Here is a 25,526-nt window from a genome sequence, read left to right on the forward strand (position 1 = left end):
AGAGCCAAGAAGTTTGTCCTTAGGAGATCCTTTAGGATCACTGAGGATTCAGGAGGCGGGGATTCCGGTGACACTTTGCATACTCTCTTACCAAAAAATCATCAAAGAAATGCGAATTCTAAACATAATTAGATTGAGTACAGGAAAAGTTGCTTCACTGACTCTGCAACTGTGGTCACTTCTAGCTTTTTTCTACATCAAGTGTATCCAAAAACAGAACTATTTATTTGGGTGATAATAGAGCCATTTTCATTGAAAATGTTCATTTGCTAATAAGTACTGAGCTTTCACTTTCGAAATGCAGACTTCAGTTGTTTTTCTGGAAACAAATTTATAATTATCACTACTTCATATAACTTTCAAACATTTTAAAAATCTTAAGGCGTAAGTTTAGAAAGAGAGTAGAAAACCTTAATAAATAAACTATTATAGAATACCACTTTAAACTACTAGTGGTAATAATAAAAAATGGTCAGGACAGTTTACTGGCTTTCCAGAGTGTAAACCATTGGGATTGAAATCCCTGCCTTCTAATTTCTCGCCCCGAGAAGGTGAGGAAGCTTCTCCTGAGAACGGTTCCTGTGCATGACACTGTGCCCAGTGACCCCAGTGTTGTGGGCTGGTCATCCCATCTAGTTCTCTTAGGACCCTGTGAAGCGAGTCCTCGTTCTCACTCAACAGATAAGGAATTTGAAGCCCAAGGAGTTTCAGTAATTTGCTCCTGGTCAACAGAAATGAGCTATGAATCCAGGTCCTCCTGCTCTTGGAGGTGGCAGTGCCTAGATTAGAAGATATTTGTGAGCTTGACTGGGCAAGCAGTGATCATGACGTCCTTTGGCTAACGATAACTTCAAATGCTGCTTTGCAGAGCATAACCAGAATGACTGTTGAAGTAGAGAAAGGGAAACAGAGGTATCTTTCCCTACTTCAATGCAGACTGGATGAGAAGATTGGTGAATGTTTCTTTGCTCAAGTTTCGAATGATATGGTGATTATGTGAGCCTGGGCAATGGAAACATCTCAGTGACTATTATTTTTTTCTGCCTCTGATACTTCCATGGAGATCTCAGCTCTTCCATCTCTGCAGGGAAAGAAGGGGTGTAATAGTTACCTTTTGTATGAAGGATGTTGAGTAACCTTTCTTTAGAGAGTGTCTTTAAGCAGGTCTTGAAGGTGCTGATGTAGGAGATGAACCAGGAACCAGAAGTGGAGTAGTTGTATTGGGAGGTGTGGGGACAGAGACTCGTACAGCACCTGCCGTGGGATTGCCACTGTCATTCTTCAGCCATTTTCAGCAGCAGGAGTCATGCAGAAGTGACCTGAGGAGTGCCCCGCTGCCGGGACTGCGACGTGGGGTGGACCGGCGGCATCTCCACCTCCCGCTCCGGGGCTGTCTGTGTAGTGAGGAACAGTGAGTGATTCGATTGAATCATGAATTTTCGGAAATGAACCAGGGACCGATTTTGAATGAAATCACATTATATCATTGCTCTTCATTCTTCCTCATTAACCTGTCGGTTGTTTTGGGGTGGCCTTTTGGGGACAACGTCTGTTCAGCAGTATTAGTAGACGTTCACTACCTTCCAGGCACTGTTCCAAGTGTCATGGATACGGGAAACAATAAGACAGTTTTCATGAGCTTACCTTTCTTTTCCTGGATTTTGGGGAGTGGGGCGGTGGAGGAGGGCAGAAGGAACATTTTTTTTAAAAGCCCATGAGAGTGAGGTTTAAGTAGGACAGTGTGACTGGGATGGCTGTTTAGATTGGACGTCTATGAAAGTGACAGTTCAGCCGAGACCTGAATGATCAGGGAGCACTTCCTGTGACGATTCGGAAGCCCCAGGGGTGAGAGAAGAAACAGTAATACGTACCTGGGGTCGGGAATAAGACCGATTGCTCCCATATCCGCAAGCTCCTCCCTATGGGACTAAAGAGAAATCAGACTTTTTGTATTAGCTCCAAAGGGCTTGAGAGGAAGCCCTCTGTCGCTGTGCTTCTTTAAAACCGAGTAAGGCTCCTCAGACTTCTTAAGGAAGCCATAACCTTAACCATGCTTTTGACCATGTGACCACAGCAGCTTGGAAGTGGCTGATGCTTTCACCTCTGAGTTCTTTGACTGTTTAAAAAATTCACGTTATTTTCATTTTATCGATGGAGATAAAAGTAGCCAGCAATTTAGGAAATTCAGAGCTGACTTTAATTCTAGAAAGGGTCTCCCAAGCTCATGTTTTTCTGCACCACAGGATCTAGATGGTAACTGCTAGGTAGCTTGTGATGTGTTGGTCATTTAGGGGTAATGCGTCGATTTCCTGAGAAGAGGGTTATCTTGGATAACTTTCCTAATAAAGGTAGGATCCTTCTCCGGTAGGTTTTGCTTGTTGCTCTTGGGGGCAGACCTGGGCGTTACCCCACTTCCCCTCCCTGCTTCCACGGTCTCCATAACTTTCATCACTGTGCCACGCCCCCTCTTCCCCCGCTCTGCTCTTGCCTGGGCCACTGTGATCTCCTTAATTGTTCTCTTACCTTTACTGTCCTCTGCCCCTTTAACCCATTCGTCACACCACTTCGTGACGGTCTTTCTGAAACAGAATTCTCTCTCTTCTCCAGAATTCTTCCATGCTGACACTTAGAGCGTACAGTATCACTCCCTAGCTAGATATAAAGCGTCTCTATTGTCTAGCCCGGTGGATTGCAGCCTTTTGGTGTCGACGATACACTTCCATTCCAGAATATTGAGCCTCGCAGTGGAAGTGATCTGAGACTCAGAACGCCAAGCGAGTCCGCATTTCAAATGCAGCACCTCCGTGGAGGAGGAGGACTAAGTAGTGTGAGTGCTTCATTTGGGCGGAAAGTGTCCACTCGCCCACCAGTCACTCGGCCGTCCTTTGGAATTGTGTTCAGTTCGGGAAGATGCTCTTACTGCCTTGCTCGTGCTCCCAAGGAAGTCTGCTTTCCACTGTTCGTGGGGCTGGAGGTTACGTTTTCCACTTGCTCCGAGCAAGTCGTACCCTGTTGTATGTTGCCATCCGTGACCTGCTCTGAGCCATCTGACAATTGCCATAACTCCGTGTGTGTGTGTGTGTGTGTGTGTGTGTGTGTGTGTGTGTGAGAGAGAGAGAGAGAGAGAGAGAGAGAGAGAGAGAGAGAGTTTCTGCAGCACATCCGTGGCTCGTGACTTGAGAGTCACCTGGCCCTTCTTACCTGTGCAGCCTTGCTCCCACCTTCATGTTTCAGCAAGTGCAGGGTTGTAGTTTGACAGTGTGCCAGGCTGTCTCACATCCCTGTACCTTTACGTGTGTTGTTTTTCTGCCTAGATGGTCCTCTTCCTCCTTGTCTTCCTCATCCTTGGGTTTCTAGTTCAGTAGAACTCCTCGAAAGGGAGCAGTGTTCTTTCCTGGTCTCATGGGACATTGTTTGGACCTCCACAAGGAAGGTCTCACATGGCGTGTGTTTGTTTGCAGTGTCCCTACCTTGCTCTGTGTGCTCACAGTGGGTGTGGACCGTGCCTTTTATCGTTGTGGTTCTAGCACTTAGCACCATGTTTGACACACTGTAGGGATTTCATAAAAACTGTTTGGGTGAATGTGTGTTCTCATTTTTTTATTTTCTTTGGTGAGGTAGTTCTCAGCCATTTAAATTTATGTCCATTATTGCCTTTTGAGCTTTCTTAAAGGTTTCCATGAGGCGAAATCTTTGACAATGGAGGAACACTTCCATAGCAAAGCCTGCAAGGTGGAGAGCGAAGAACTGGAAGCACTTGATTGCTTGTACTCACGGCATCATGGATGGATCCTAAAAACATGGTGCTCAGTGAATAAATGTAAAAAATAGAGTGAAATATATAGTGGCACATTTATATAAAACAAGACACATGCCAACAAAGCAACAACGCTCGCTTTAGAAGACAGCACACCAATGTCATACGTACAGAATGGTTGGCGTAGGGCTGGGGATTAACTAGTTAAATATGTATTTATAGTTTCTTTACTTTATTTGTTGCTTATGATAGATAGTGGAAGCAGAGTATCCTAAAATGAGTTGCTTTGGAGGATATATTTGAAATTCGAAATCTATCCAAATCAAGCTTCAGACATAGTTGAAAAGGAGAGAAAAGATTTCTTAAGTTATCCTAAAATAAGGAGAATCTTTTTTCTCCATTTGGGACATCGTCTGGCCTTGAGAAAGCTCATGTTGAAGCCGTGCCATACGTTCGTGTGTAAATGTCCTTGGTGGCTGATGACGTGGACGCACTCTCATCACGTTCTGGACTCTTGTTAACTTTCCCATCTTCCGTGGAACTTTGAATCTGTGAACCACAGCGTCAGTTCAGTTGAACAAACATATTGCAGATGTGCTGTTTGTAAGGCACTGAGATAGCGTTTGGGGGGGAGGGGGGAGGGAAATTGGGAGGAAGCATTTAAGGGCCAAAACCTCTGTCCCAGTGAAATTTATGGACCAAGAAGACAGAGAGGGATGCAGACAGCCACAGTGCGAGTGGTTGTTAGAGACGCAAAGAGCAGGTTCGCCTCTGGCTGAAGGGGTATGTGATGGAGGGGATTGCAGGCAGTTTCATGGTCTTTGAATTCTGGAAGGGCATTAACATGAAGAGACAGGGCTAGGGGACAAGTGAGCTCCTGTAGGGAGAGGAGTAGGGAAAAGTTTGGATTTCTTAAATTTCTCATTTGGTGATTTGAGGCTGTGACTGGAGTAGCTAATTTAAAATAAGTTTTAAGGCTTAGTATTTCTTGTAATTGAATGGAAATTCCCTGAAATTAAATGGAAATTCCCTGAAATTAAATGGAAATTCCCTGAAATTGGTATTGGGTTAACTATGGGGATTATCTCTGATATGTACTGGACAGAGTAATATGCACTGCTAAAATCTGCTAATTAAACAGTGAATGCTGTACATTATTTATAGCGGATTACTCAGAAACCTAGCTTTTTCTGGTACAGCCCTGCTTACCACGCTCCAATGCAGTGGTTTTCAAACTTTAGTGGGAGGGCGGGGCTCAACTGTTTCTGACATGTTCCCAGGTGATGCTCATGCTCTTGGTCTGGGGACCACACTTGGGGAACTACTCTAGTGACTTCTCTGTTGCTCAAAAGCCTGCCCTCCTTATTCTTCACCCAGCCGCCCAGCGTGAGCTAGCCCGTGTACCGCTCTGCCCTCTGGCACGTGGGCCTACGCTGCTGATGACGCTGGCCGTCATAGGAGCAGACCAAGCGTGTCCCGTCTCGGGCCCGGCATGCCTGTCTCCCCCGGTGCTTCGAGTGGCCCCTTCGGGCCTGGCACGTCTCCCCTGGTGCTTCGAGTGGCTCCCTCAGGTGCCCCCCCAGACACCTCCCTCCTCCCTCTGGCATCACTTTATATAGCTTGCTCATTTGTTATCAGTCTCTTCTCTTTGCTGAGAATAACACAAGCTTTTCCATCACCATAGTCCCTGTGCCTAAACTGCTTGTGATGTGGACGCTCCATGAATCCCGGTAGGTGGATGAGGGATGGAAGATGCTGACGACAGCAGGTTGCTGGGAGCAGAGGGCGCGTGCCTGCGTTGGTAGCTGTCACTCCTCTAGTTTCAAGGGAGGTGACTGTTAACTGTTTATGTATATAAAGTAGTTATGTCATCAGGCTTCTAAGAGCAGCATGGAACTAACTTTCTGAGAGAACATTATTTTCCAGTATCTAATGAATTCTTCCCTCGATTAAAGTAACCACTTCATATTTGCTGTATCATTTTTTCCCCCAGAATGGTAATTATCTCAGAAAATGATTGTGTGCTCTAGATGATATTGAATGAATGGCTGGAATATTCCACGTGTGAGCCATATTTTTTAACAGTACTGTGCAAATTGGTGTGGAGGTTGTATTGTCGATTGCTAAATTCTGTACTGACTTGATACAGTGACTGAAGGAGTAGTTTCAAATCTGTAGAATATAGTTTTGTGATTTTGCTTTAAATAACTCATACTGGCTTGTAGAAACTGATGGACTGATTTTAAAATATCATGATAGAAAAGCGGTACACTTAGTGTGGAAGTAGGTTTCAATATCCTTGATCCGTAGGAGGACATTGGTAGACGTGACTCATGGCAATTGATGAAGATTTAAAAGGCGGGTTAATGGCCTCGGGTGTAAGGTCCAGAGAGGAGAAACGGGGCGGAGGTCATAATAGGCCCCCGGAAGCAGTGGTTCTCTGGGACCTGTAGTGAGGCCAGACTGATCGGTAGGGAGACTAGAAAGACCTCAAATGATGTAGGGTCCCTGCAGCCCTGAGGGAGGCTCCACAGAGACCCCTGTGGTGTGCCCACCTCGACACTAGGGAGATGGGAAGGGCACCCAGGCCGGGTACCTGAGCAGGGCGCTCACTGCAGGAGGGTGGCACCCAGGCCACAGCTGGGTGGAGCATGTCTGCAGCAGGTTGCCGAACTGACAGCTGTGCAGAGGGACCAGGAGGGACCACTGGAGCCCACGACCAGGTCCACGAGGAGCAGGACGCAGAAAATCCCGAGACCGGAATGATCTGCTTCCTGTCTAACCCTTCTCGTTGCCGTCAGCCATGGTTGGGCTGAGTGGCTGTGCGTGTCTGAGAGACTGAAAGCAGCTTTGGCTGATTTCTTAATTAAATCCCCTTTTTATATCATAGTGTGAAGAGGTGTTTTTCTGGTCCAGATTATAGAAGCCTGGTAGCAGATCCTCTTCTGGCAAGTGATCTGGGGCCTGCCTTCATGAGGGGTGCGACACAATATAAAAGTGAAGTAATAACAGTTTATATTTCTCTCTCCACAGAGGAATTATTAAACACGAAATCATCCAGATTTTTCTCTAATCTCACTTCTAGCGTTCTTAACCAGGCTGTCCCCATGGCAAGTCTCCTGTGAGTTATAAGATTTAGGGAAGATTTATGTCACTCTTTTTACAGATTGTTTATTTTCCTCTAAAGGACAATTTTTTCTCCCTCTCATATTCTTTGTTTTCCTCTTAGGCGAACCTAAGGGATTTGCGTTTTTATAAATCAAAACTCTGAAGGTGTCATTGCAAAGCTTAATCTCCTTTTTGTGGTAAGGAACGTCTTGTTCTCTTGGCTACTTCTTTCTTTCTGCAGAGCATCACATGGTTTTCTCAGTCAAAGGAAGGAGCTTTAGCCTGACACAAAGTAAATTTCTTGTAAATGCCCTGGCCAGTTTTTTTTTCTTTGTATTTCTTCTTGGAAAAGTCCCAAATTTTAATCTGAGATAATGCCTCTTTGAAAAGGAATCATTCTCATTAATATTGTAAGGTTATAGTTACAGCGAATACATGTCTTGTAAAAATAGAACTCTTAAAAATAAATCTAGGCCCCATTCTTTTTAAATGAAAATTGTCTGTGACTTTGGATTTTTGGAAGGGCAAGTTTTTCATTTGGACATGACTTGGGCATGCAGAGTGTGTGGAGGTTGCCTACACAACCTAGTATAGTGTTTTATCCTTCCCAGAATCTTCTTTCTCTTCATATTGATCCCTTTAAGAAGTCGAAACATAATAATTACGTTTGTCATTTTTAATGAAATATTTTCACATTTTTTTTATCGCAGTTTATATTATGCTAATGTACTCTCAAATTGTAACTTTTTGTAAAAATACATTAGCATTGAGATTTTAAAAAAATTTTTAAGTAACATTTATACCTGCTCTCCTAATGCCACTGAGTTCATTTATGTATTTCCTACAGGTCAGTTCATAATGTTCATATATTTTAAATGGTTATAACCTACAACTTAATATCATTCTGTTTTGTAACTTTCTCTTACCATTTTTCTACCACTGTACTCATAGTGGTTGGTAGCTGAGTCAGAGTTCTTCCAACAAATATATTTTAACTTACTTTTCCATGTTGCTGGATATTTAGTTTTACAGCTTACTGTTTATAGATATAACGTTGGAGTGAGTCTTTAAGCATTTAAAGTTTTTTTCAGTTACTTCTTTGGTATAAATTCCTGCAAATAAGGTCATGAGGTGTACATAATTTTGTGGCTTTTGATACATGACTCATTTGACTTTCCAAGTGGGATTTTTAACAATGTATCACTATCATGTCTTTGAGTAAATCACTTTTTTACAACCTCGCCTCTATTTGAGCTGATCTTTTAATTGAAAACTAATAGTTGTTACCTCGTTGTAATTTACATTTATTTCCTCTCCCTCTAGGTTTCATCATTTATATTACGTAATCTGACTTCTATATCTTCTGCTCTTTAGTTTACACCATCGTCTGTTGATCTCTTCTCCTGTAGTTCATACTATAAAACAATGAAGTTCTTGATTCACAAGTTGGAAGGAAGCTTTGCTGTCACTGGGAAGGGCTGATCGAACACTCACTTCTTCTAGATCTCGTGAGCATTTTCAGATACCCCAGCTACAGTTTTCCTTGTAGTACACAGGTACATCTCTAAAGGGTGAGGCGCTTTTTTGATCTGATTATCGCTGCACTCTTTATGACGAAAATAATTTCGCTCAAAAGTTCCCAGGACACATTTGTAGCTTGAGTCAGTGAGAATAATCAAGTTTCTCACAGCAGCCTCCCAGGGGAGTTAACTCTAGGGAACCCATTTTGCATGTCTCTTTATGGGAAAGAAGCGAATGAAGTCATCTCTTGTTTTCTTGGAATATGGTGTTTTATGGTGTATCAGAAAATATAAAGTGTCAGGAAAAGATGCAATTTTGCAAGTAAGGTTACTGTAGTTTTTTTATGCTTTTCATTAATTTATGTCTCTTTTCTGAAACCGCGGTCTATCTCAGATTACATTTTTTTTTTTTTCATTTCTGACTCCATTTTACCTACAAGTCTCATTCATGTATTTACTGCTAAATTGTTTTCCCACGAGTAAATCTTTTCTCCCTTAAGAGATCTTTCTCTCTCATATGTTAAGCATGTACGTAGGCCCTTTTCATTGTGATGCAATTCACATACCATGAAATCCACTGTGGAAAGTGTATAATTCAGTGGTTTTTAGTATAGTCACCAGGTTATGTAACCATCACCACTGATTCTAGAACATTTTCTTTTTTTTTAAAATAAGTTTTTTCATTTTTCAGTTACAGTTGGCATATGATGTTACATTCCAGAACCAAAAGAAGCCCCGTACCCATTGGCGGTTACTCCTCCAGCCCCTGGCAACCAGTGGTCTGCTTTCTGTCTCTAATGATTTGCCTCCCGTGGCCTCTTTGTAAAATCCCCACTCCTTGCTCTGGCCGTAGAGCAGCAGTTCTCAGCTGTGGTTTCTGCAGCAGCGGGGTCCCATGGCAGCGGGCTAGAAGTGCACGGTATCGGGCCTGTCACAAGTCAGCCGAATCAGAGACTCCTGAGGGTGGGCCCAGCGTCTGTGATGAGCAGCCCTCTGTCTGCGCCAGGGTCTAGGACAGTGGGCTGTGAAGTCTTGGGTGATCTGGACTCCTGGAATTATCCTATAATCCTTGTCCCTTGCTCCCTCTGCGGTGACCTTCCTCTTCCTCGGATGTGACCAAGCTGATCCTTCCTCAGGGTCTTTCCATTTGCTGTTCCTCGCTTGGGGCATCTCGCCCCAGACCTCAGCTGGGCTTGTGCGCCCTTGTGTGGGGACCTTGCTCAAGGGCCGTCTCTGCGTGTGAGTGCGTGGAGGACTGGGGTCCTGAGCCTCTTGCTTGTCCCTCCAGACTCACTCTCCGCCTTTCCCCACCCTGCTTCGTGCCCCAGGAGGTTGTTGTCTGTAAACTGCATCTGTAAACTGTACTGACCGCCTCCCATGCCAGTCCCCCATGCCAGCCACTGCGAGCTGGGTTTGCCAGTGGGGGGCGGTAGGGAACATGGAGGGAGGGAGCCAGGTTTGGGGTGTTTACTGCCTTGGCTCCTTCCCTGTGGGCTGGTGGTATCCCCCCCCTCACTTTTGAATTTCGTACTGTGTGCTATATTAGCTATTTATATTAAAGGTTATTTCTACATTAGAACTTAGGCCGTAAACTAGGTGGCCTGTAAATATTGAGTGAATGAAGGAATGTCAAAACAGTGAGATGACCATAGTGTAATAGAAGCTAAAGAAGTGAGAGAACACATTTTCTGGTTTCTCTGAGCACTTAAGCTATGCCTTGCGCTGTCCCATTTATCATGCCTGAAAGACGACTTACTGTGAAAGTAAATCAAGGGTAAATCTGTAAAATGCAGTAACAGCTACAGGTTTTATTCATTCATAAACACTGTGTGCTTGTCACATACCAGGCACAGTTCAGAGTGCTGAGGATTGAACAGGCAGAACCGTGAGCTGAATGGAGCTTACGTTTTACTGGGGAAGACAGTTCCTAAAAACAAGTTAAATAAATATGTATAGTACGATAGCAACTGTGCCAAGAAGAGACATAAAGCAGGGAAGTGCATGTGCGTGCACGTGTGTGTGTGCACACACGTGTGTGAGGGCGGCGTTGGCATTTTAGGAAGGGTGGCCAGGGAAGCCTCACCAAGAAGGTGACATCTGATTGAAGACCTGAGGGAAGCGAGAGCGCAGGCCCCGTGCTGGCCTGCGGGGAAGAGCGTCGCAAACGGGAACAGAAGCGCAGGCTTGAGAGGCCAGCGCCCCGGCACATGAGGCGCGGCACGGAGGGTGCTGGCGGAACTGAGCGGGTGCTGGCGGAACTGAGAGGGTGGAGGGGTTGGGAGGGGACCGGGACCGGGGCTGGGATGGGACTAGGGGCAGATGCTGGCGGGGGCAGACCACGCGTTGGCTAATCCAAACCCAAGCCCCTCGCCCTTCTCACTTCCCTTCCTCTGCCTGATGCCACCGCAACCGCAGAACAAAGCACCCTGTCTTTTCTCTCGGATCTTCCCTTTTCCCTCTGTCCTCCTGGCCGCACGTCATGCCTGCGCTGCTAACTTCCAGCTTGTAGGTGTTGTGAAGACACTGGCTTTTACTCTGACACTGAATAAACACCTGAAATAAATCGTAGCTCTTGGGGGAACTTAAAGACTCTTATTTTGAAAATGAAGAGGCTAAATTCAGGGAGGTGACATCACTTCCCTAAGGTAGTCTGACTAATTATTAACAAATCTGGGGTTAGGACCCAGATCTCCTGCCCAGGAATCTGCAGCAATGTCACATTGCTCACCCAGCGGCAGGACTTCAGTGCAATTAGTAAAGTCACCTCGGAGCTAATCTCCATGCGGGAAAGGTAGACATGGGGTCAACGCCTGCTCTTGCCATTCACACCAGCGTTAATCCTGTGGGAGTTTTGGGGAAAAGTCATCTTAAACAGAACACATCTTGCATCATTTTTACTTATAACTCTGCTTTTAAATAAACGAAGCCGTTCTTTTCCAGAAAGTGAAAGACCAGATCGCCTTTAAAGTTCTGTGGTTAAATATGGCATTTCCTAATATCTTTGTGCTGTAAGGGACAGCTTAAAGAGGAGAGGGCCCATCAGGGGAACAGAATTGTACCCATTTAGTAGCCAAGTAGATCATTCTCTGAGTCTTTTTTTTTTCACTTACAAAGAGAAAATACCTGTTCTGTTTCTCTGATGTATATAGATTTCTGAGAGAATGTGTGGGAAACACTCTGGAAGATGATATTTACAAGGTAAAGTGCTATTACTCCATGCAATAGCTTTTTATTTGTTGATACAGTGTGTATTTAGTATATAGATTGTATATGAAATTTCTGTATTTAATAAACACCTCTAAGTTTCATATTTACAAGGAAAACAGTTACTATTTTTGAAGTGCTAAACTTCAAAGAAAGGTTTGGTGTGCGTGGGATATATAGAGAAGTACTATTTTATACAAAATTATGAGTGGTTTATCTGTCATTAAATACATTAAATTATATATTAAATATATTAAATATTTTGTCAGAGCAGCAGCAAGTGGCTTTCGTGAGCTTAGTTAATCTTTTTTATTTTGTCTATGGCCGTGCCACCCTGAACAAGCCCCATCCCGTCTGATCTCGAAAGCTAAGCAGGGTTGGGCCTGGTTAGTACTTGGATGGGAGACCACCTAGGAAGACCAGGTACTGTAGGTATAAAAAATAAAAAATAAGAGATCGTAAGCTGACAAGGTCCTTGCAATCTGTGAGGTCGACCAAGGGTTGCCTCGCCTAAAAAAAAATCTTTGTTATTTTTTTTCAAGGCTTTATGATTTTTTTTGTAACAGTTTTAAAGGTGCTGCCTTGTTGGCTAAGTCGAGGCCTAGAACTATGTGTCTGTATGCAGTACAGTTTATCAGAACGTACAAAACCTGGTATCATTAGCTCGAAGGCTTCTGACCTCATACTGGGAAACTGCCGTTTTTTAATTTTTTTTCATTCGTTTTATTGTTTCAACAGTATCAACTCGTAATTTTTTGGGTTACCTTCTAGTTGTAACGGGTTACTTTTTATGTTTTCTACTTTTCTGAATTCCTTTGTATGTTACACGTTTATGCGAGTTAAGAGCTTTGGTTGCAAGAAGTGGAAACTTGGATTCCCTTAAGAAAACGTGGTTTTAGTGCCAGGAGCATCCGGAAAGACCCCGGGGCTGAGCCCACAGACGCAGTGGCTGTTTTCTGTTGTGTGTCTTCTTACTCGCTGAGTTGCATGAACGTAGAGGTTTACTGACGGACATCGCCGTTGACAGTTTGTTTGCTAGTGTTTTTAAGATATAGTGTTTGTTTTTACTATTTTAATTGAGGTTTAGATTTAAATTCTCTGCTGGCCTGAATGTTTATATACCAGGTCAGATATGTTTTAGCAAAACAGCCAGTCATTTTGCTTTAAAGTATTTAATTTGATTAAAACATTTTATTTACTTTTAAAAGTGCAATTTTTTGAATAGGTAATATATGCACATAATATAAATATTAGAGTCCCTCCCAGTTCTATTCCTATTTCCCATCCCATCTTCAGAAGCAGCACATGTGTTCTGCAGCCTTCCAGGAGGAGGCTGTGCCTGAACAGCTGTGCGTGTGCTGTCCCCTGATCACCCTCACAGGATTGATTGATCTACCTGTAGGGTGGACCTGGCACATACCAAGAACTGGTAGGTATTTGGTAAACAAATCACATAGGTAAAATGTCAGAGAAGGATTTACTTGACCTTCAGTGCAGACTGCTCCGGGCCTCCCTCAGGGCTCTGCAGGCCTTGGTCGGGGGCCGCGGGGCATCCAGATGACCTCCTCCTGTTTGGGCCAGGGCCCTGCCATGCTGAGACTGTTTGGGGACAGGATGCTAAGGTGGACAAAAGGTGACCACCACCAGTGTGGACAGTACTGATAACTGTTGTGTTTCTCTTTGTTTCCAGATGTTTCTCACCGTGTACCTCAGCAACAATGAACAGCACTTCACAGAAGTGCCGGTCACCCCGGAAACAGTATGCAGAGATGTGGTGGATCTGTGTAAAGAGCCTGGGGAGAGCGATTGCCATTTGGCTGAAGTGTGGTGTGGCTCAGGTATGAGACCCAGGCAGCCTTGTGCTTGCGTCAATGTGTCTTTTATTACTGTTGGTTTTTAGACATGGCAGCATGTGACACTCATGTTTATCCCCAGAGGAACTGTAGAATAGCATGTCCATCCGGAGATAGTGTTCTTGATCCAGCTTTGTTGTGACATATAAAGTCTATTTGCTGTTTTCTTTTTCTGCAATACAGTAAGTCTCCAAGGCAGGAAAGGTCAAAGGGCGGGCAGCTGATGCACCAGCTGGGGTGCCGTGGAAAAACGCATGGTGCACAGAAGTACTTTTTGTATGCTTAGGCTTTGCTTAACTAGAAATTTGAGGCATCCTGATTGTTTTGCACGCTCTAAGTTTTTGTAGGTTTCTAGGGAAAGCTCTTTGGTGTTCAGGTCGCTGTGGTGGCAGAAGTCAGTGGTGAAATCATAGGCATTAAGTCTTGAAATAAGTCCCTCAGTATAGTTCTTTGGAGTTCTAAATGGGACGGACTGGTTTCTTTTGGGCCCATAGGAGTTTGTAGATGTGGGAGTAATTTTTCCTAAGCTCTGCCTTGTTTCTCTCCGGCAGAGTGAACTCCCACTGTTTCCTTTTCCGGAACTCTTCCGGGGGTGCCAGACTACACGTCGTGTTACCTGGGTTCACACCATTCATGGGATCGGACTTAGCTGAGCGCTCGTTCGCTCACCTCTTACCAGGCAAGGCCTCTTCCTGCCCTTTGGTTGACTTTCCTACAGGCGGGTGTTCTAGAAAGTTTTCTGCATGCGCCTGGAATCGCCTAGGTTAGGCCATTTGCATAAAGAAACCCAAGTGATCCTTTTTAAATGAAAATTTGATAGTTTGGCTTTCCTGTTGAAACTCTGTAGTGGCATTCTCTTCTACTTAGAATAAAATCCATACTCTGGGTTTGTTGTCATCTGGGGCCATTTCCCTCCTTGCCTCCTCCTGCATCTTTTTTTTATATTCCTGAAGAAACTAAACTAAGCTCTGTCCCACCTTCGAGTCATTGGCACTCACTGTCCCCATTACCTGTACTGCTCTCCCTCCGGGCTTTGTCATTGCTGGTCTTCTGGTTACTTGGATTTCAGGTAAAGTGTTACCTCTGTGGAGAGGCTTTTCCTGAGCATCTTGCTAAGTTCTCCTGATTTAATCCTCTGCACAAGACATGCCACCTTTTTTGTGTATATTTATTCGTTGTTGCTTCTTTAAGTCCTTTTAGGAGCCCCTTGATCACCTGCAAGCATTTCTCTAGGGTAGTACCAAGAAGTGGAATTGCTTGGTTAAAGCTTCATCCTTTTTAAGATTTAATGTGTAGTGCCAGATTTCCCTCAGCGAAGGCTATGTAAGTGCACACTCCTTCCAGTTATTTCTAAAAGTATCCCTCATCAACAGTCGATACAATAATATACTAATTTTTGTTAGGCTGATACTGCCCGTTTTCTCATTGGCCATTTGGGTTTCCATTTTTTAAAAATTGTTCCTTCATAGCCTTTGCTCACGTTTCCTTTGCTTTTGCCTTTCCTCTCTTGATTTGTAGGCATTAAAAAACCCTCAGACCTATTCGTGGGTTATCCTGTTTGTGGGACAATCCTTTCCTTACTCCAAGGCTGTAAACATGTTATCCTCTTATTCCATACTATAAGTTTTTACGGTCTTTTCCTTCCCTCCCTGTCCCTTCCTCCCCCACCCTCATTAATTTTTGTGACTAGTATGAATCATGGATTTAATTTTTTTCCCCAAATGGATAGTGAATCTTCTTAAGTGCCTTACTGAACAGTAGGTTTCTTCTTTATAATGTGACACATCATTTTATATCCTGTTATATCACACACGAAAGTTATGTTTCTATAAGCTTTAGTCACTTTCTTTTATTTTTTCTTCTTGTTTAGGACAGAACCAAGCAGTTTTTTAAAAATAATTTTTTACTTTTCAATTATAGTTGGCGTACAATATTAGTTTCTGATGTACAACATAGTGATTAGACATTTATATCACTTATGATTTATCACCCTGATAAATCTGGTACCTGTCTGACACCATACAGTTATTACAGTATTATTGACTATATTCCTTATGACCACATCCCCATGACTATTTGTAACTACCAGTTTGTACTTGTTAATCCCCTCCCCTTTTCACCCACCCTCTCAACCCGCCTCTCATCTGGCAACTGTCAGAATGTTCTCTGTATCCATGAGTTTGTTTTGTTCGTTTATTTTGTTTTTTAGATTCCACATGTAAGTGAGATCATACGGCATCTGTCTTTCTCTGTCTGACTCCACTCAGCACAATACCCTCTAGGTCCATCCATGTTGTCACAGACGGCAGGATTTCACATTTTTTTAATGGACGAGTAGTAGTCTACTGTATATATGTACCACCTCTGTTTTATCCATTCGTCCATTGATGGACACCCAAGTGGCCTCCATATCTTGGCTGTTACAAATAACACTGCAGTGAACATATGGACTCATATGTCCCTTTGAAGTAGTGTTTTGGGTTTCTTTGGATAAATACCCAAAAGTGGGATTATTGGGTCCTTCTTTATCTCTCGTTATATATAGCTTTTGTTTTAAAGTCTATACTTACTTGTATAAGTATTGCTGTCCTAGCTTTTTTGTTTCCATTTTGATGAAATATCATTTTCCATCCCTTTACTTTCAGTCTGTGTATATCTTTCGATCTTAAGTGAGTCTCTTGTAGGCAGCACGTATGTAAGGGTCATGTTTTCTTATCCATTCAGTCACTCTGTTGTTTGATTGGAGCATTTAGTCCATTTACACTTATAGTAATTATTGATAGGTATGTAGTTATTGCCATTTTATTAATTCATATTTTTGATCTTTTTTTTTCTTGTTCTTCTTAAAGAAGCCCCTTTGACATTTCTTGTAATACTGGTTTGGTGGTGATAACTAGTTTCTGTTGAGAAATCAGCTGACAGTGTTATGGGAGCTCCCTTGTAGGTAACTAATTGCTTTTCTCTTGCTGCTTTTAAGATTCTTTCTTTGTTTTTAACCTTTCGGATTTTAATTATGATGTGTCCTAGTGTGGGTCTCTTTAGGTTCGTCTTGTTTGAGACTCTATGTGCTTCCTGGGCTTGTGTGGCTCTTTCCTTTGCCAGTTTAGGGAAGTTTTTATCATTATTTCTTCAAATAGGTTTTCAATTCCTTGCTCTCTCTCTTCTCCTTCTGGTACTCCTATGATGTGAATGTTGATACACCAGAGACCACTTAAACTATCCTCATTTTGGATTCTTTTTTCTCGTTGCTGTTCTGGTTGGGTGTTTTCTGCTACCTCATCTTCTAAGTTACTGCTTCAATCCTCTGCTTCATCTAATCTGTTGATTCCTTCTAATATAGTCTTTATTTCAGTTATTCTTTATTTCTGATTTTTTTGTTTTCTATCTTCATTTTTCTTTTCTATCTCTGTTTTTAAGTTCTTACTGAGTTCATCTACCATTACTCTGAAAGTTCATTGAGCATTGTTATAACCAGTGTTTTGAACTCTGCATCTGGTAGATTGCTTGTCTCCATTTTGTTTAGTTCTTTTTCTTTGTTATGTTCTTTCATTTGGGACATGTTTCTTTGTCTCTCCATTATGACTGCTTCCCTGTGTTTGTTTCTATATAGCAGGTAGGGCTGCTATGTCTCCCGGTCTTAGGAGTGTGGCTTTAAGTAGTAGGTGTTCCATGGGGCCCAGTGACACAGTCTTCACCAGCTCGGGGTGTGCCCCTTGTATGGATTGTGTGTGCCCTCCTGTTGTAGTTGAGCCTTGGTTTTTGTTTGCACGTCAATGGGTGGCCCCTTGGGCTGATTGCATCTGAGGACTGGCCAGTGAGGAACTGATCCTACAGAACAAGATTCGCTTTAGTAGGGTTCTGGTGCCTGCCCAGAGTGCCCTTTGGGTTTGTCATTCTTGATGCAACCCTTAGTAGAAGCTGGCCACTGGGCGTGCTGGCCCTAGGACCTTCTGGAAGGGGCCCTGTGCAGGCCAGGTTCATCCATAGCCTGCGCCATGCCTGGGGCCACCTGGCCACAGTCACCCAGCAATCTGCTGATGGGTGCCACCTGTGCTGGGCTTAGAGGTACCTCGAGAAGCCAAACCACAAACCAAGGCCAGCTGCCACTACTGCTGAGCTTGGGCCTGCTCAGTAAGAGGTACAGGGCACACCGAGGCCAGTTGCTGCTTTTTTGGGGTCTATGAACTTTTGAGAGATTTCAGGAAAGTCCACAGGATGAGATAAGACAGGCCATTTGTATGGAAAAGGCTTTGGAAGTGGCTTGGGTGGGCCTGCACATTGGGAGAGGCGGGATCTCAGAATCACCTTGGTGGAGCAACCAGTGTTAGCCAGCTTGATGGAGACTCAGATACAGCGGCCACCTGGGCCTGCACGCCGGGAGGAGGGGGTCTCAACAAAGGAACAGTGGCTTCTACCAGCACTTCTGTCTGGGAGAAGGCCATCCCTCCACCCCTTTCTCTGAAGTCAGACAACTCAGTCCCTCCCTGTTTGACCCTGGCACCTTTCGAGCTGCTGCCCCAGCGCTGGAGCTCAGAGCGAGCAAGTCCATCAGTGGTGAGTCTATGTGCAGGCCTTTTAAGAGGAATGTCTGTGACTTCTCCTTATCTCCGTCTGATTCAGCCACAGTCTCCGCTGATTTTACCAGCCAGAAGTGTGGGGACATCTCTTACTGGCACTGGAACCCTGGCCTAGGGAGCCTGGTATGGGGCTGGGACCCCTCACTTCTCTGGGAGAACCTTCACATCCAAAATATGCCTCTCAATTCTCAACTGCCACAAGTGGGTGTGGGACCAGCTGTTCTGCGTCTCCATCTCTCTTACCAGTCTTGAGTTGGCCTCTTTTGTGTGTCCCCAGATGTAGGACTTCTGTTCATCTAGTAGACTCCAGGCGACTCCCATTGATGGCTGTTCTGTAGTTTCATTGTAATTTTCATGTGGTCGTGAGAGGAGGTCAGCACAGCATTTACCTACTCTGCCATCTTGACTGGAACTCCAGAATCAAGCAATTTGAATTACTATAGTTTTTTTTAATATGTTGGGTATCTGTAAGCAAGTGGTTATTTCATTCTTCCACTTTTTCAAAAAATACCTGCACTATTATTGTGTATTCTTTTTCAGTTGTATTTTAGAATTACCTTGAAAGCTTCTGTGAACAATTCTGTTGGGAATTTGATTGGTTGCTGTGAATTCATAATTAATTTGAGAGTTGTTTGTGTGGTGTTGTGATTAAGAGAAAGTCTTGGGTATCAAAATCCCATTTTTGGCATTTCCTAACTTTATAACTTATGGCAGGATACTTACTCTCTGTAATATGCAAGTGTTTTATCTACAGAATTGGGTTAATAATTGAAACTACCTCATCAGATTCCAAGAGATAATATTTGAAGGGGGCTTAGCAGAGCCCCTGGCACATTTAGTATTGGCTCTCAATAAGTAATAGCTGTTATGTTTTAAACTCGCCCTTTTTTGCTATACATTGTCCAAGGCGCTCCTTTTCTAGAATAGTAAATATATTACTTCTGTTCTGTTAGCCTCTCATGTTTCTCATTTCCTTTCACTGACAATCTTTTAAAATGAGTAGCTGGTATTTGCCATCTCCACTCTCTTACTACCCACTCACTTGTTTGCTAGAGAACATTTCCTGGATTCCTGTTCTAGGCTTGGTACCATGCTGGATTGTGAGGGATGGAGAGATGGAAGTTTCCTGCCTTCACATAGAAGCAGGTTTCAGCAGACAGTTAATAGTAGTGTGATAACTACAGTAATGAATGGCTGTGCTCCGTCTGCAGAAGGAGAAAAAGGTGCTGGGAGTGGCCTTTTCCAAGTCACATAGGCATGAATACCATGACCAGGGGATAGGTGTGGTTGGAGCATGGAGTGTTAGTAGGGGACTTTGAGGACCTTCGAAGCGTATTTCAGCGCGCGCAGGCCTAAGCCTAAACTGTCATCATGGACCATCAGGGCCTTAGCTCCTAGACCTTCCATGAAAGTTCATGCCCTTTTAAGAAGGTCCAACCAGCAGGGACTGGAAGTTGCTTCACTGCCTTTGCGTTTCTTCTTTGCTTCTGGAACCTGGAGAATTTCACTTCATTTCTATTGAAATAAAGTTTGTGCGTGCGTGTGTTTGGTGAGGAGGTAGAGGGTCTACTCAGAATTTCTTTTGGGGGAGGTGTCTGTTCAGCTAGGAGTGTTTCCTTTTGGAGGATCTTGGGTAGAATTTCTGTGGTTTATAGAAGAGGGATGTCCGTGTCCTCTCGGTATGTGATGTTGCTGTAAATAGAACCTGAACTGCACTTTGTTGCAACCAGGCCGATTAAGCTCGGGGTTCGTTCATAGAAGTGGCTGCTGAATACTTGGCTGCTCAGTTCCCTGCCCACGTTGTTTGTGTAAGCACTTAGAGTCTAGTGTTTGATTACTGACAAGTGCATTGAGTTTTCTTAGGCTATTTCAGCATCCTTGTATTAAAAGCGATGTTGACATTACTGAAGTTTTTTTGCATTTTAAGCAGTTGTATCAAACATTCTCGTTTATATCCAAAATTCTTGAGATTGGAAGAATTTTTGAGGAGAGCTCAAGATATATTGTTTCTCCTGAAGTTCTATTTATTAGGGTATTTTGTCTCTAGAAAAGTTCTGACACCTGGCAGTCTCACTGGAGGGGCCAAACTGATAGATTTTCAGTGCAGTAAATAGCCTTTTGTTTGGAAATAGATACTGCTGATTTTTTTAAAACAATAAAATTATGATTTAAAAATAGCCTAATAGTAAGATTAAGCTATTTAGAAAGTTATTTTTAATTTTTTGGTTTGCATATTTAGAGAGAATTCTAGAACCATTCGAGTCAGAAGGGACCTCAAAGACCTTCCCGTGTAATAGCTCAGAAACGTCTTAAACTTGCCGCGGGTAACCGGCGGGCTCGTGGCTGGTACGGGGCCCGCCCGGTCCGTTCCGCTTCCCAGTTCTCCACCCACGTTCGACACTGATTAAATGTGTGGAAAATCTGTGATAATTCATTTTCTAAAGATTCTTTTAACGAAAATAAGTTATTGAAGAGGCTAAGTATTTCCTACATTCAGAATGCATATTTGCATGAAGAGTAGATGGTGTATGCTGAGTTTGACTTTCTTTTACCAGCAGATAATGTGATTTCTGTGCGTTTCTTTTAGAACGTCCAGTTGCTGATAATGAGCGGATGTTTGATGTCCTGCAAAGATTCGGAAGTCAGAGGAATGAAGTTCGTTTCTTCCTTCGTCATGAACGCCCCCCTGGCAGGGACATGGGTAGGTAGCATTCTGAGTCGTAAGAGATTTGAACTTTGATTTCTGCATTGGGGCGGCGGAGAGAGAGGTGGCATGTGATCAGGTTCCAGGTAATTTAGGGGCGAATGAGAGGGAAAGACCTGGAGACAGTGAGGAGAGAACACTTCCACGACCTTGCTGTCAGGGCAGACGAGGGAACGGTTTTGTGTTTGGTTTTGTTTGATGGCGGGAGAAGGTCTATGATAGTTTTTAATGCAAATGGGAAGGAGTCAGCAGAGCGAGAGCTTGAAATCCAAGGGACAAAGGAGATGCTTGTCGGGCGTCACTAAGAAGGTGCTCCCGCAGCCTTGGCCGAGAGCGTCTTCCTCGTAGGCAGAGGAGGGAGCTTCTTCCATTGGGACAGAACAGAAGGAGAACTTGCATGTGCGGGCACCTGCAGCATTCGCGGGAGCAAGGTGGGGACTTTTCATCTGAAAACATTTGTTTTCTCCGAAGAAAGAGGCGAAGTCATCTGAAAGTGATGCTGGAGGCGGCCGGCACTTCGAGCTGTTGCGGAGACTAGGAGAGAGCCCCTGTTGGGGAAGCCAGCTCGCTGGGTCCCTGGAGGCTGAGTGACCTCCCCGAGAGAGCATGGAGACCCTGAGACCACGGGCCACTTTTCTCCAGCCCAGAGCGTCGAAAGAGGAGAAAAAGATGATTAGATTGACCCAAGGTTGGGGTTTTGCCAGATCGATTCAGTGGATGGTCAGTGGGACAGGGACAAAGAGGACGTTGTCCTGATGGCGTCTACGCCGGGTGGGGAGGAAGTGAGGACTGCGGGGACAGTGGGAAGGAGTGGGCAGGTTCAGAGCCTACAGTCTCTGGTCAAGGAAGGCGTGTAAGAGGAAGTTAGAGCCGAAACGAGAACGCTTTGACATTAGCTTTGGGAGGTGGAGCTCCTGGGCGACGTGCTCCCAGGGTGGTCGGGGAACGAGCCCGAATTAGAGCCCAGGAAGCCGCATGCCGAGCGGATGCTCCCAGATTTTGGATGGGAACATCCGGCATGAAGGCAGAACTTGGAAGCAAGGAACACGGGAGTCAGGTGGTCGCATCTGGAGTGACGAGGGCTGTGAGCAGAGTTTATAGATGACACTATAGAGAGGTAATAATAGAATTACCTTCATAGAAGGTAACCTATGAAGGTGGAGAAACGGTGGACTGAGAGCACTGGATGCTGAGGACACACCATTCCTGGGACCAGGAGGTCTCGTAGGGTGTGGGAGAATAAGCAGTTTCAAATCGGAGATCTGCGGGAAGCCCTGTTCTCATTGGGAAGCCACTGGTGGAAGCAGGATGACTACATATTTCTAAAAACGATGGGACTTTTAAAATGGAAAGTTGAGGGTTTGTGACTTCAATGTATAATGCTTGGGAGTAAGAATGTAGGTAACATGTTAATTATTGGATGTTAAAAATCTCAGTTTAATTGCTTTAAAACAAATGTCCATATGGTACCCAGGAATTAGACATTATTAAATTTAGAGTGTGAAGGACCCCAGAGTTGACTTAGTCTGGCCTCTTCCACTCTGCAGATGAGAAATGCTGATACTTAGGGGTTAAATGACTTGTCAGAGGCCACATACCTAGCGGCAGAGCCAGGAGTGGAACTAGAATCACCTCAGCCGGGCTGGCTGATAGGCCTTTCGATATCACTCATGTCCGTAGTTTTAATTTAAATAAGCAAGTGGTTTTTTCTTCAGCTGCCTTTTTTGGAGTTTTAAATTCGCATCCGCATCTTATTTTTATTTTATTATTCATATTACTGTATATATTCTTTTCTAATAAGTGAGTTGAATTTTACCTGTTCATCTATCAGTTCAAATATCATCCTGTATAGCACTGGGTAAATTATTAAACAGCCTCTCAATAGTGCAATATGCAGTTTCAGTGTGTCTGTAATGTGAGAAATACACTCTGCAGATAAAGGAGCTGTTTTCACATTGTCACAAGACACCAGTGCCACATAGTGTTTAAATTGAGATAAAACAAGATTGCTTTTTAGTGTCCTTTAACGACGTGTTAACCTTTTTGGTGTAGACTCCTGGATTGTGGAATAGGCAACCGTTACCATATTCTTTTTCCAGTTTAACTAGGACCTGGGACCTAGAATGTGTATGAAATTATTTTTAAAGCTCTTGCCTTTTACTCTGTGTAACTGAACGTGCTAAGGAGAAAATGGTTAAGTGCTGTCTCTGAGGCAGCAAAGAAAGCAATTATTCTTAAATGCTAGATTTATTTTTCTTGCAGAAATATTGTGATATTACCTGTGCTATTTTGTCAGAGAAAGAACAGTATTTTAAAAATAAAGCTAACGTGTTAGAGTTAGGTATAAATATGATAACCTGGCTCTGAGGATATCGTGTTTATTGGTATGGGAATTTATGCTATGCTTCAAGGCAGGTACAGTAGCAATTTGATTCAAAAGACATTTTAATTTAAAATTTCTTGGGAGATGATTTTTCTCATTTCTGGAAGTACAAGCTTAATTTCATGTATTTTAAAAATTCTTTGTTGATATTATTTGTCTCTTACAATGTATTAGTTTAAATTAAGACTATTTTCCCCTTATGCTTCATTAAGTGGTACTGAAGACCCATATATTTTGGCTTGAAAAATTATTTTTAGTCTAAAAAGCAGAATTATAGTGTTTTCCAGTTAGTACTTTCCCAAACTAAGAAAATAGAAAATTTTTACTTAAATAAATGGGGAAGTTCTTAACAGCACTTATGAATTCCCACAAAATGTCCCAAATAAGCTTGAGTATTCAAAGTACCGCTTGTTCCATTTTTCAGTTGCTTCTTCCCATATAAGTTACAAACACTGTTATGAGCACGAGGATGGATTGATTTAATTTTCACTTAATTCTTTCAGTGACACTATTTCTGATTTCACTACTGAGTAGCTAAACGGAGAACTAGGAGGAGCTACTATTAAAAACAAATGGTATGAATTACCCATAATCAGAAGTACGTTCATTTTGTTAATTTTTCCTTTTCTGGTCTCTGAATCACACCGCTCTCCTAGAGAATAACTAGAATATGTTTTCTGGTGCTTACTAGTCCCTGTGCCAAGTAGGGTTTTCCAAAACAAGCCGAATTATAAGACAACACCATTGCTTTTAGAAAATATTTTGTTTTAAGAATGCTTTTAACTTAAAATATCAAAGTTATTATAGAACTCAGAAAAGAACTCTGATGTTAACGCACAGTTTTTTATTTTTGTGCTCAGTGAGTGGACCAAGATCTCAGGATCCAAATTTAAAAAGAAACGGTGCGAAAGTTCCCAGTGGCCACCGCAGGAAGGAGAATGGCGTAAGTGAGCATTTCCGCCTGTGCTGAAGGCGCACCACAGCGTCGCAGCCCTCGTAGCCTGAAATTCATTCCGTGCACTTTGTTCTTCCCTGGGTTGTCGAGGGTGGTTTTTTTTTTTAAGATTATTTTAGATTTTTTTCGTAGAAACAATTTCAGTGATCTCTACAATGTTGTCTTGAAAGAAGTTAGATGCTGAATGTAGCACAGATGCGGAGCAAAACAAATGTGGAACATATTTAAGGAAGTATTTGGGTTTCGGTGATTTTGTTGGTTGCTGTAATGCTCCTAGAAAAATAGAAAGTTCTGTATTAATGTTCTTGCTATTGCATATGAATGCTAGCAAGTATCTTTGGGGTACTTTGTACACATTTTCCTTTTGTAGCTCATAGTTTTTAATACTGCTGGGGATTAGCCAAATTACCTTTTTTCAATCTACAGTGAATTTATGTTAGAATCCAGATTATCTAAAATAGCATTCGCTCCTGCTTACCTTTCCTCAAATTCTTCCCGTTTGTATTCTTTCATCTTATAGCTATCTTCCGGTGATGAAGGCTGACACAAGGATGATAAGAGTAGTCTTAGCTATTAACAGGATTTGAGTGCATCTTCACAGAATCTATCTTTCTCCCTCAGTGGGTATTTTTTTTTTTAAGACAGCTTTATCGAAGTATAATTGACGTACAATATACTATACATATTTCAAGTGCACAGTTTAAGTTTTGACATATGTATCCACCTGTGAAACCATCACCATAACCAAGATAATGAAAATACCCATCAGCCCCAAAAGTTTTCTTGTGTCTTTTTGTAATCCTTCCCTTCCTGCCTCACTCCCCATCCTTAAGAAACCGCCAGAGGGTCCACTTTCTGTCACTACAAATTAGTTGTATTTTCTAGAATCTTCTGTGAATGAAATCACCCAAGATGTACTCTTTTTGCATTCGCTCAGTGTAATTATTTTGAAATTCATTCATTTTGTTGTGTATATCAGTAGTTGATTCCTTTGTAGTGCTGAGAGGTGTTTCATTGTTTGGATATACCCCGTTTGTTTATGCATTCACCTGTGGATGGACATTTGGGTTGTTGGCAGTTTTGGCTGTTCCATATCAAGCTGCTATAAATATTTGGGTACAAGTCTTTGTGTGGACAGATGCTTTTATTTTTCTAGAGGGGTGGAATGGCGGGGTCATGTGGTAGGTTTATGTTAACTTTAAGAAACTACCAAACTGTTCCAAAGTGATTGCTTTATTTTACACTGCCACCAGAGTTCCAGTTTTTCCGTGCCTTTGCCAGCAGTTGGTGTGGTCAGCCCTTTTAATTCTGGCTGTCTCCTAGGTTTGTAGTGGTATTATGTTGTGGTTTTAATTTGTATTTCTGTAATGGTTAATGACGTTGCATATCTTTTCACGTATTCATTTGCCATTTTTATGGCTTTTTTGGTGAAGTATTCAACTTGTGCTCTTTTTTTTTTTTTTTT

General features: G+C 43.0%; 1 protein-coding gene, 1 long non-coding RNA gene and 1 pseudogene across 3 annotated transcripts in view; all 3 read left to right on the top strand.

Moving 5' to 3' along the window:
• The first annotated feature begins 2,487 nt into the window (after window positions 1-2,487).
• LOC111740244 lies at window positions 2,488-10,699 on the top strand. Of its 2 annotated transcripts, none has more exons than XR_002780549.1 (3): window positions 2,488-7,062; window positions 8,240-8,421; window positions 9,077-10,699. It is a non-coding gene; the product is annotated as an uncharacterized LOC111740244 (long non-coding RNA). The 2 variants fall into 2 exon arrangements; XR_002780550.1 differs by having other exon boundaries at window positions 8,240-8,373.
• A 1,206-nt stretch (window positions 10,700-11,905) lies between these two features.
• On the top strand, window positions 11,906-12,024 carry LOC111740266 (annotated as a pseudogene).
• Window positions 12,025-13,279: 1,255 nt separating this feature from the next.
• Window positions 13,280-25,526, top strand: part of TP53BP2 (tumor protein p53 binding protein 2) — a 32,907-nt gene continuing 20,660 nt past the window's right edge. The window contains exons 1-4 of the mRNA XM_011360887.2: window positions 13,280-13,427; window positions 20,607-20,720; window positions 23,967-24,069; window positions 25,385-25,394. Of these exons, the coding sequence (XP_011359189.1) occupies window positions 13,280-13,427; window positions 20,607-20,720; window positions 23,967-24,069; window positions 25,385-25,394 (375 nt within the window). The remainder of the gene's footprint in view (window positions 13,428-20,606; window positions 20,721-23,966; window positions 24,070-25,384; window positions 25,395-25,526) is intronic.

The sequence above is a fragment of the Pteropus vampyrus genome, unplaced genomic scaffold, assembly GCF_000151845.1.
Source record: "Pteropus vampyrus isolate Shadow unplaced genomic scaffold, Pvam_2.0 Scaffold60, whole genome shotgun sequence".
NCBI classification, from domain to species: Eukaryota; Metazoa; Chordata; class Mammalia; order Chiroptera; family Pteropodidae; genus Pteropus; species Pteropus vampyrus.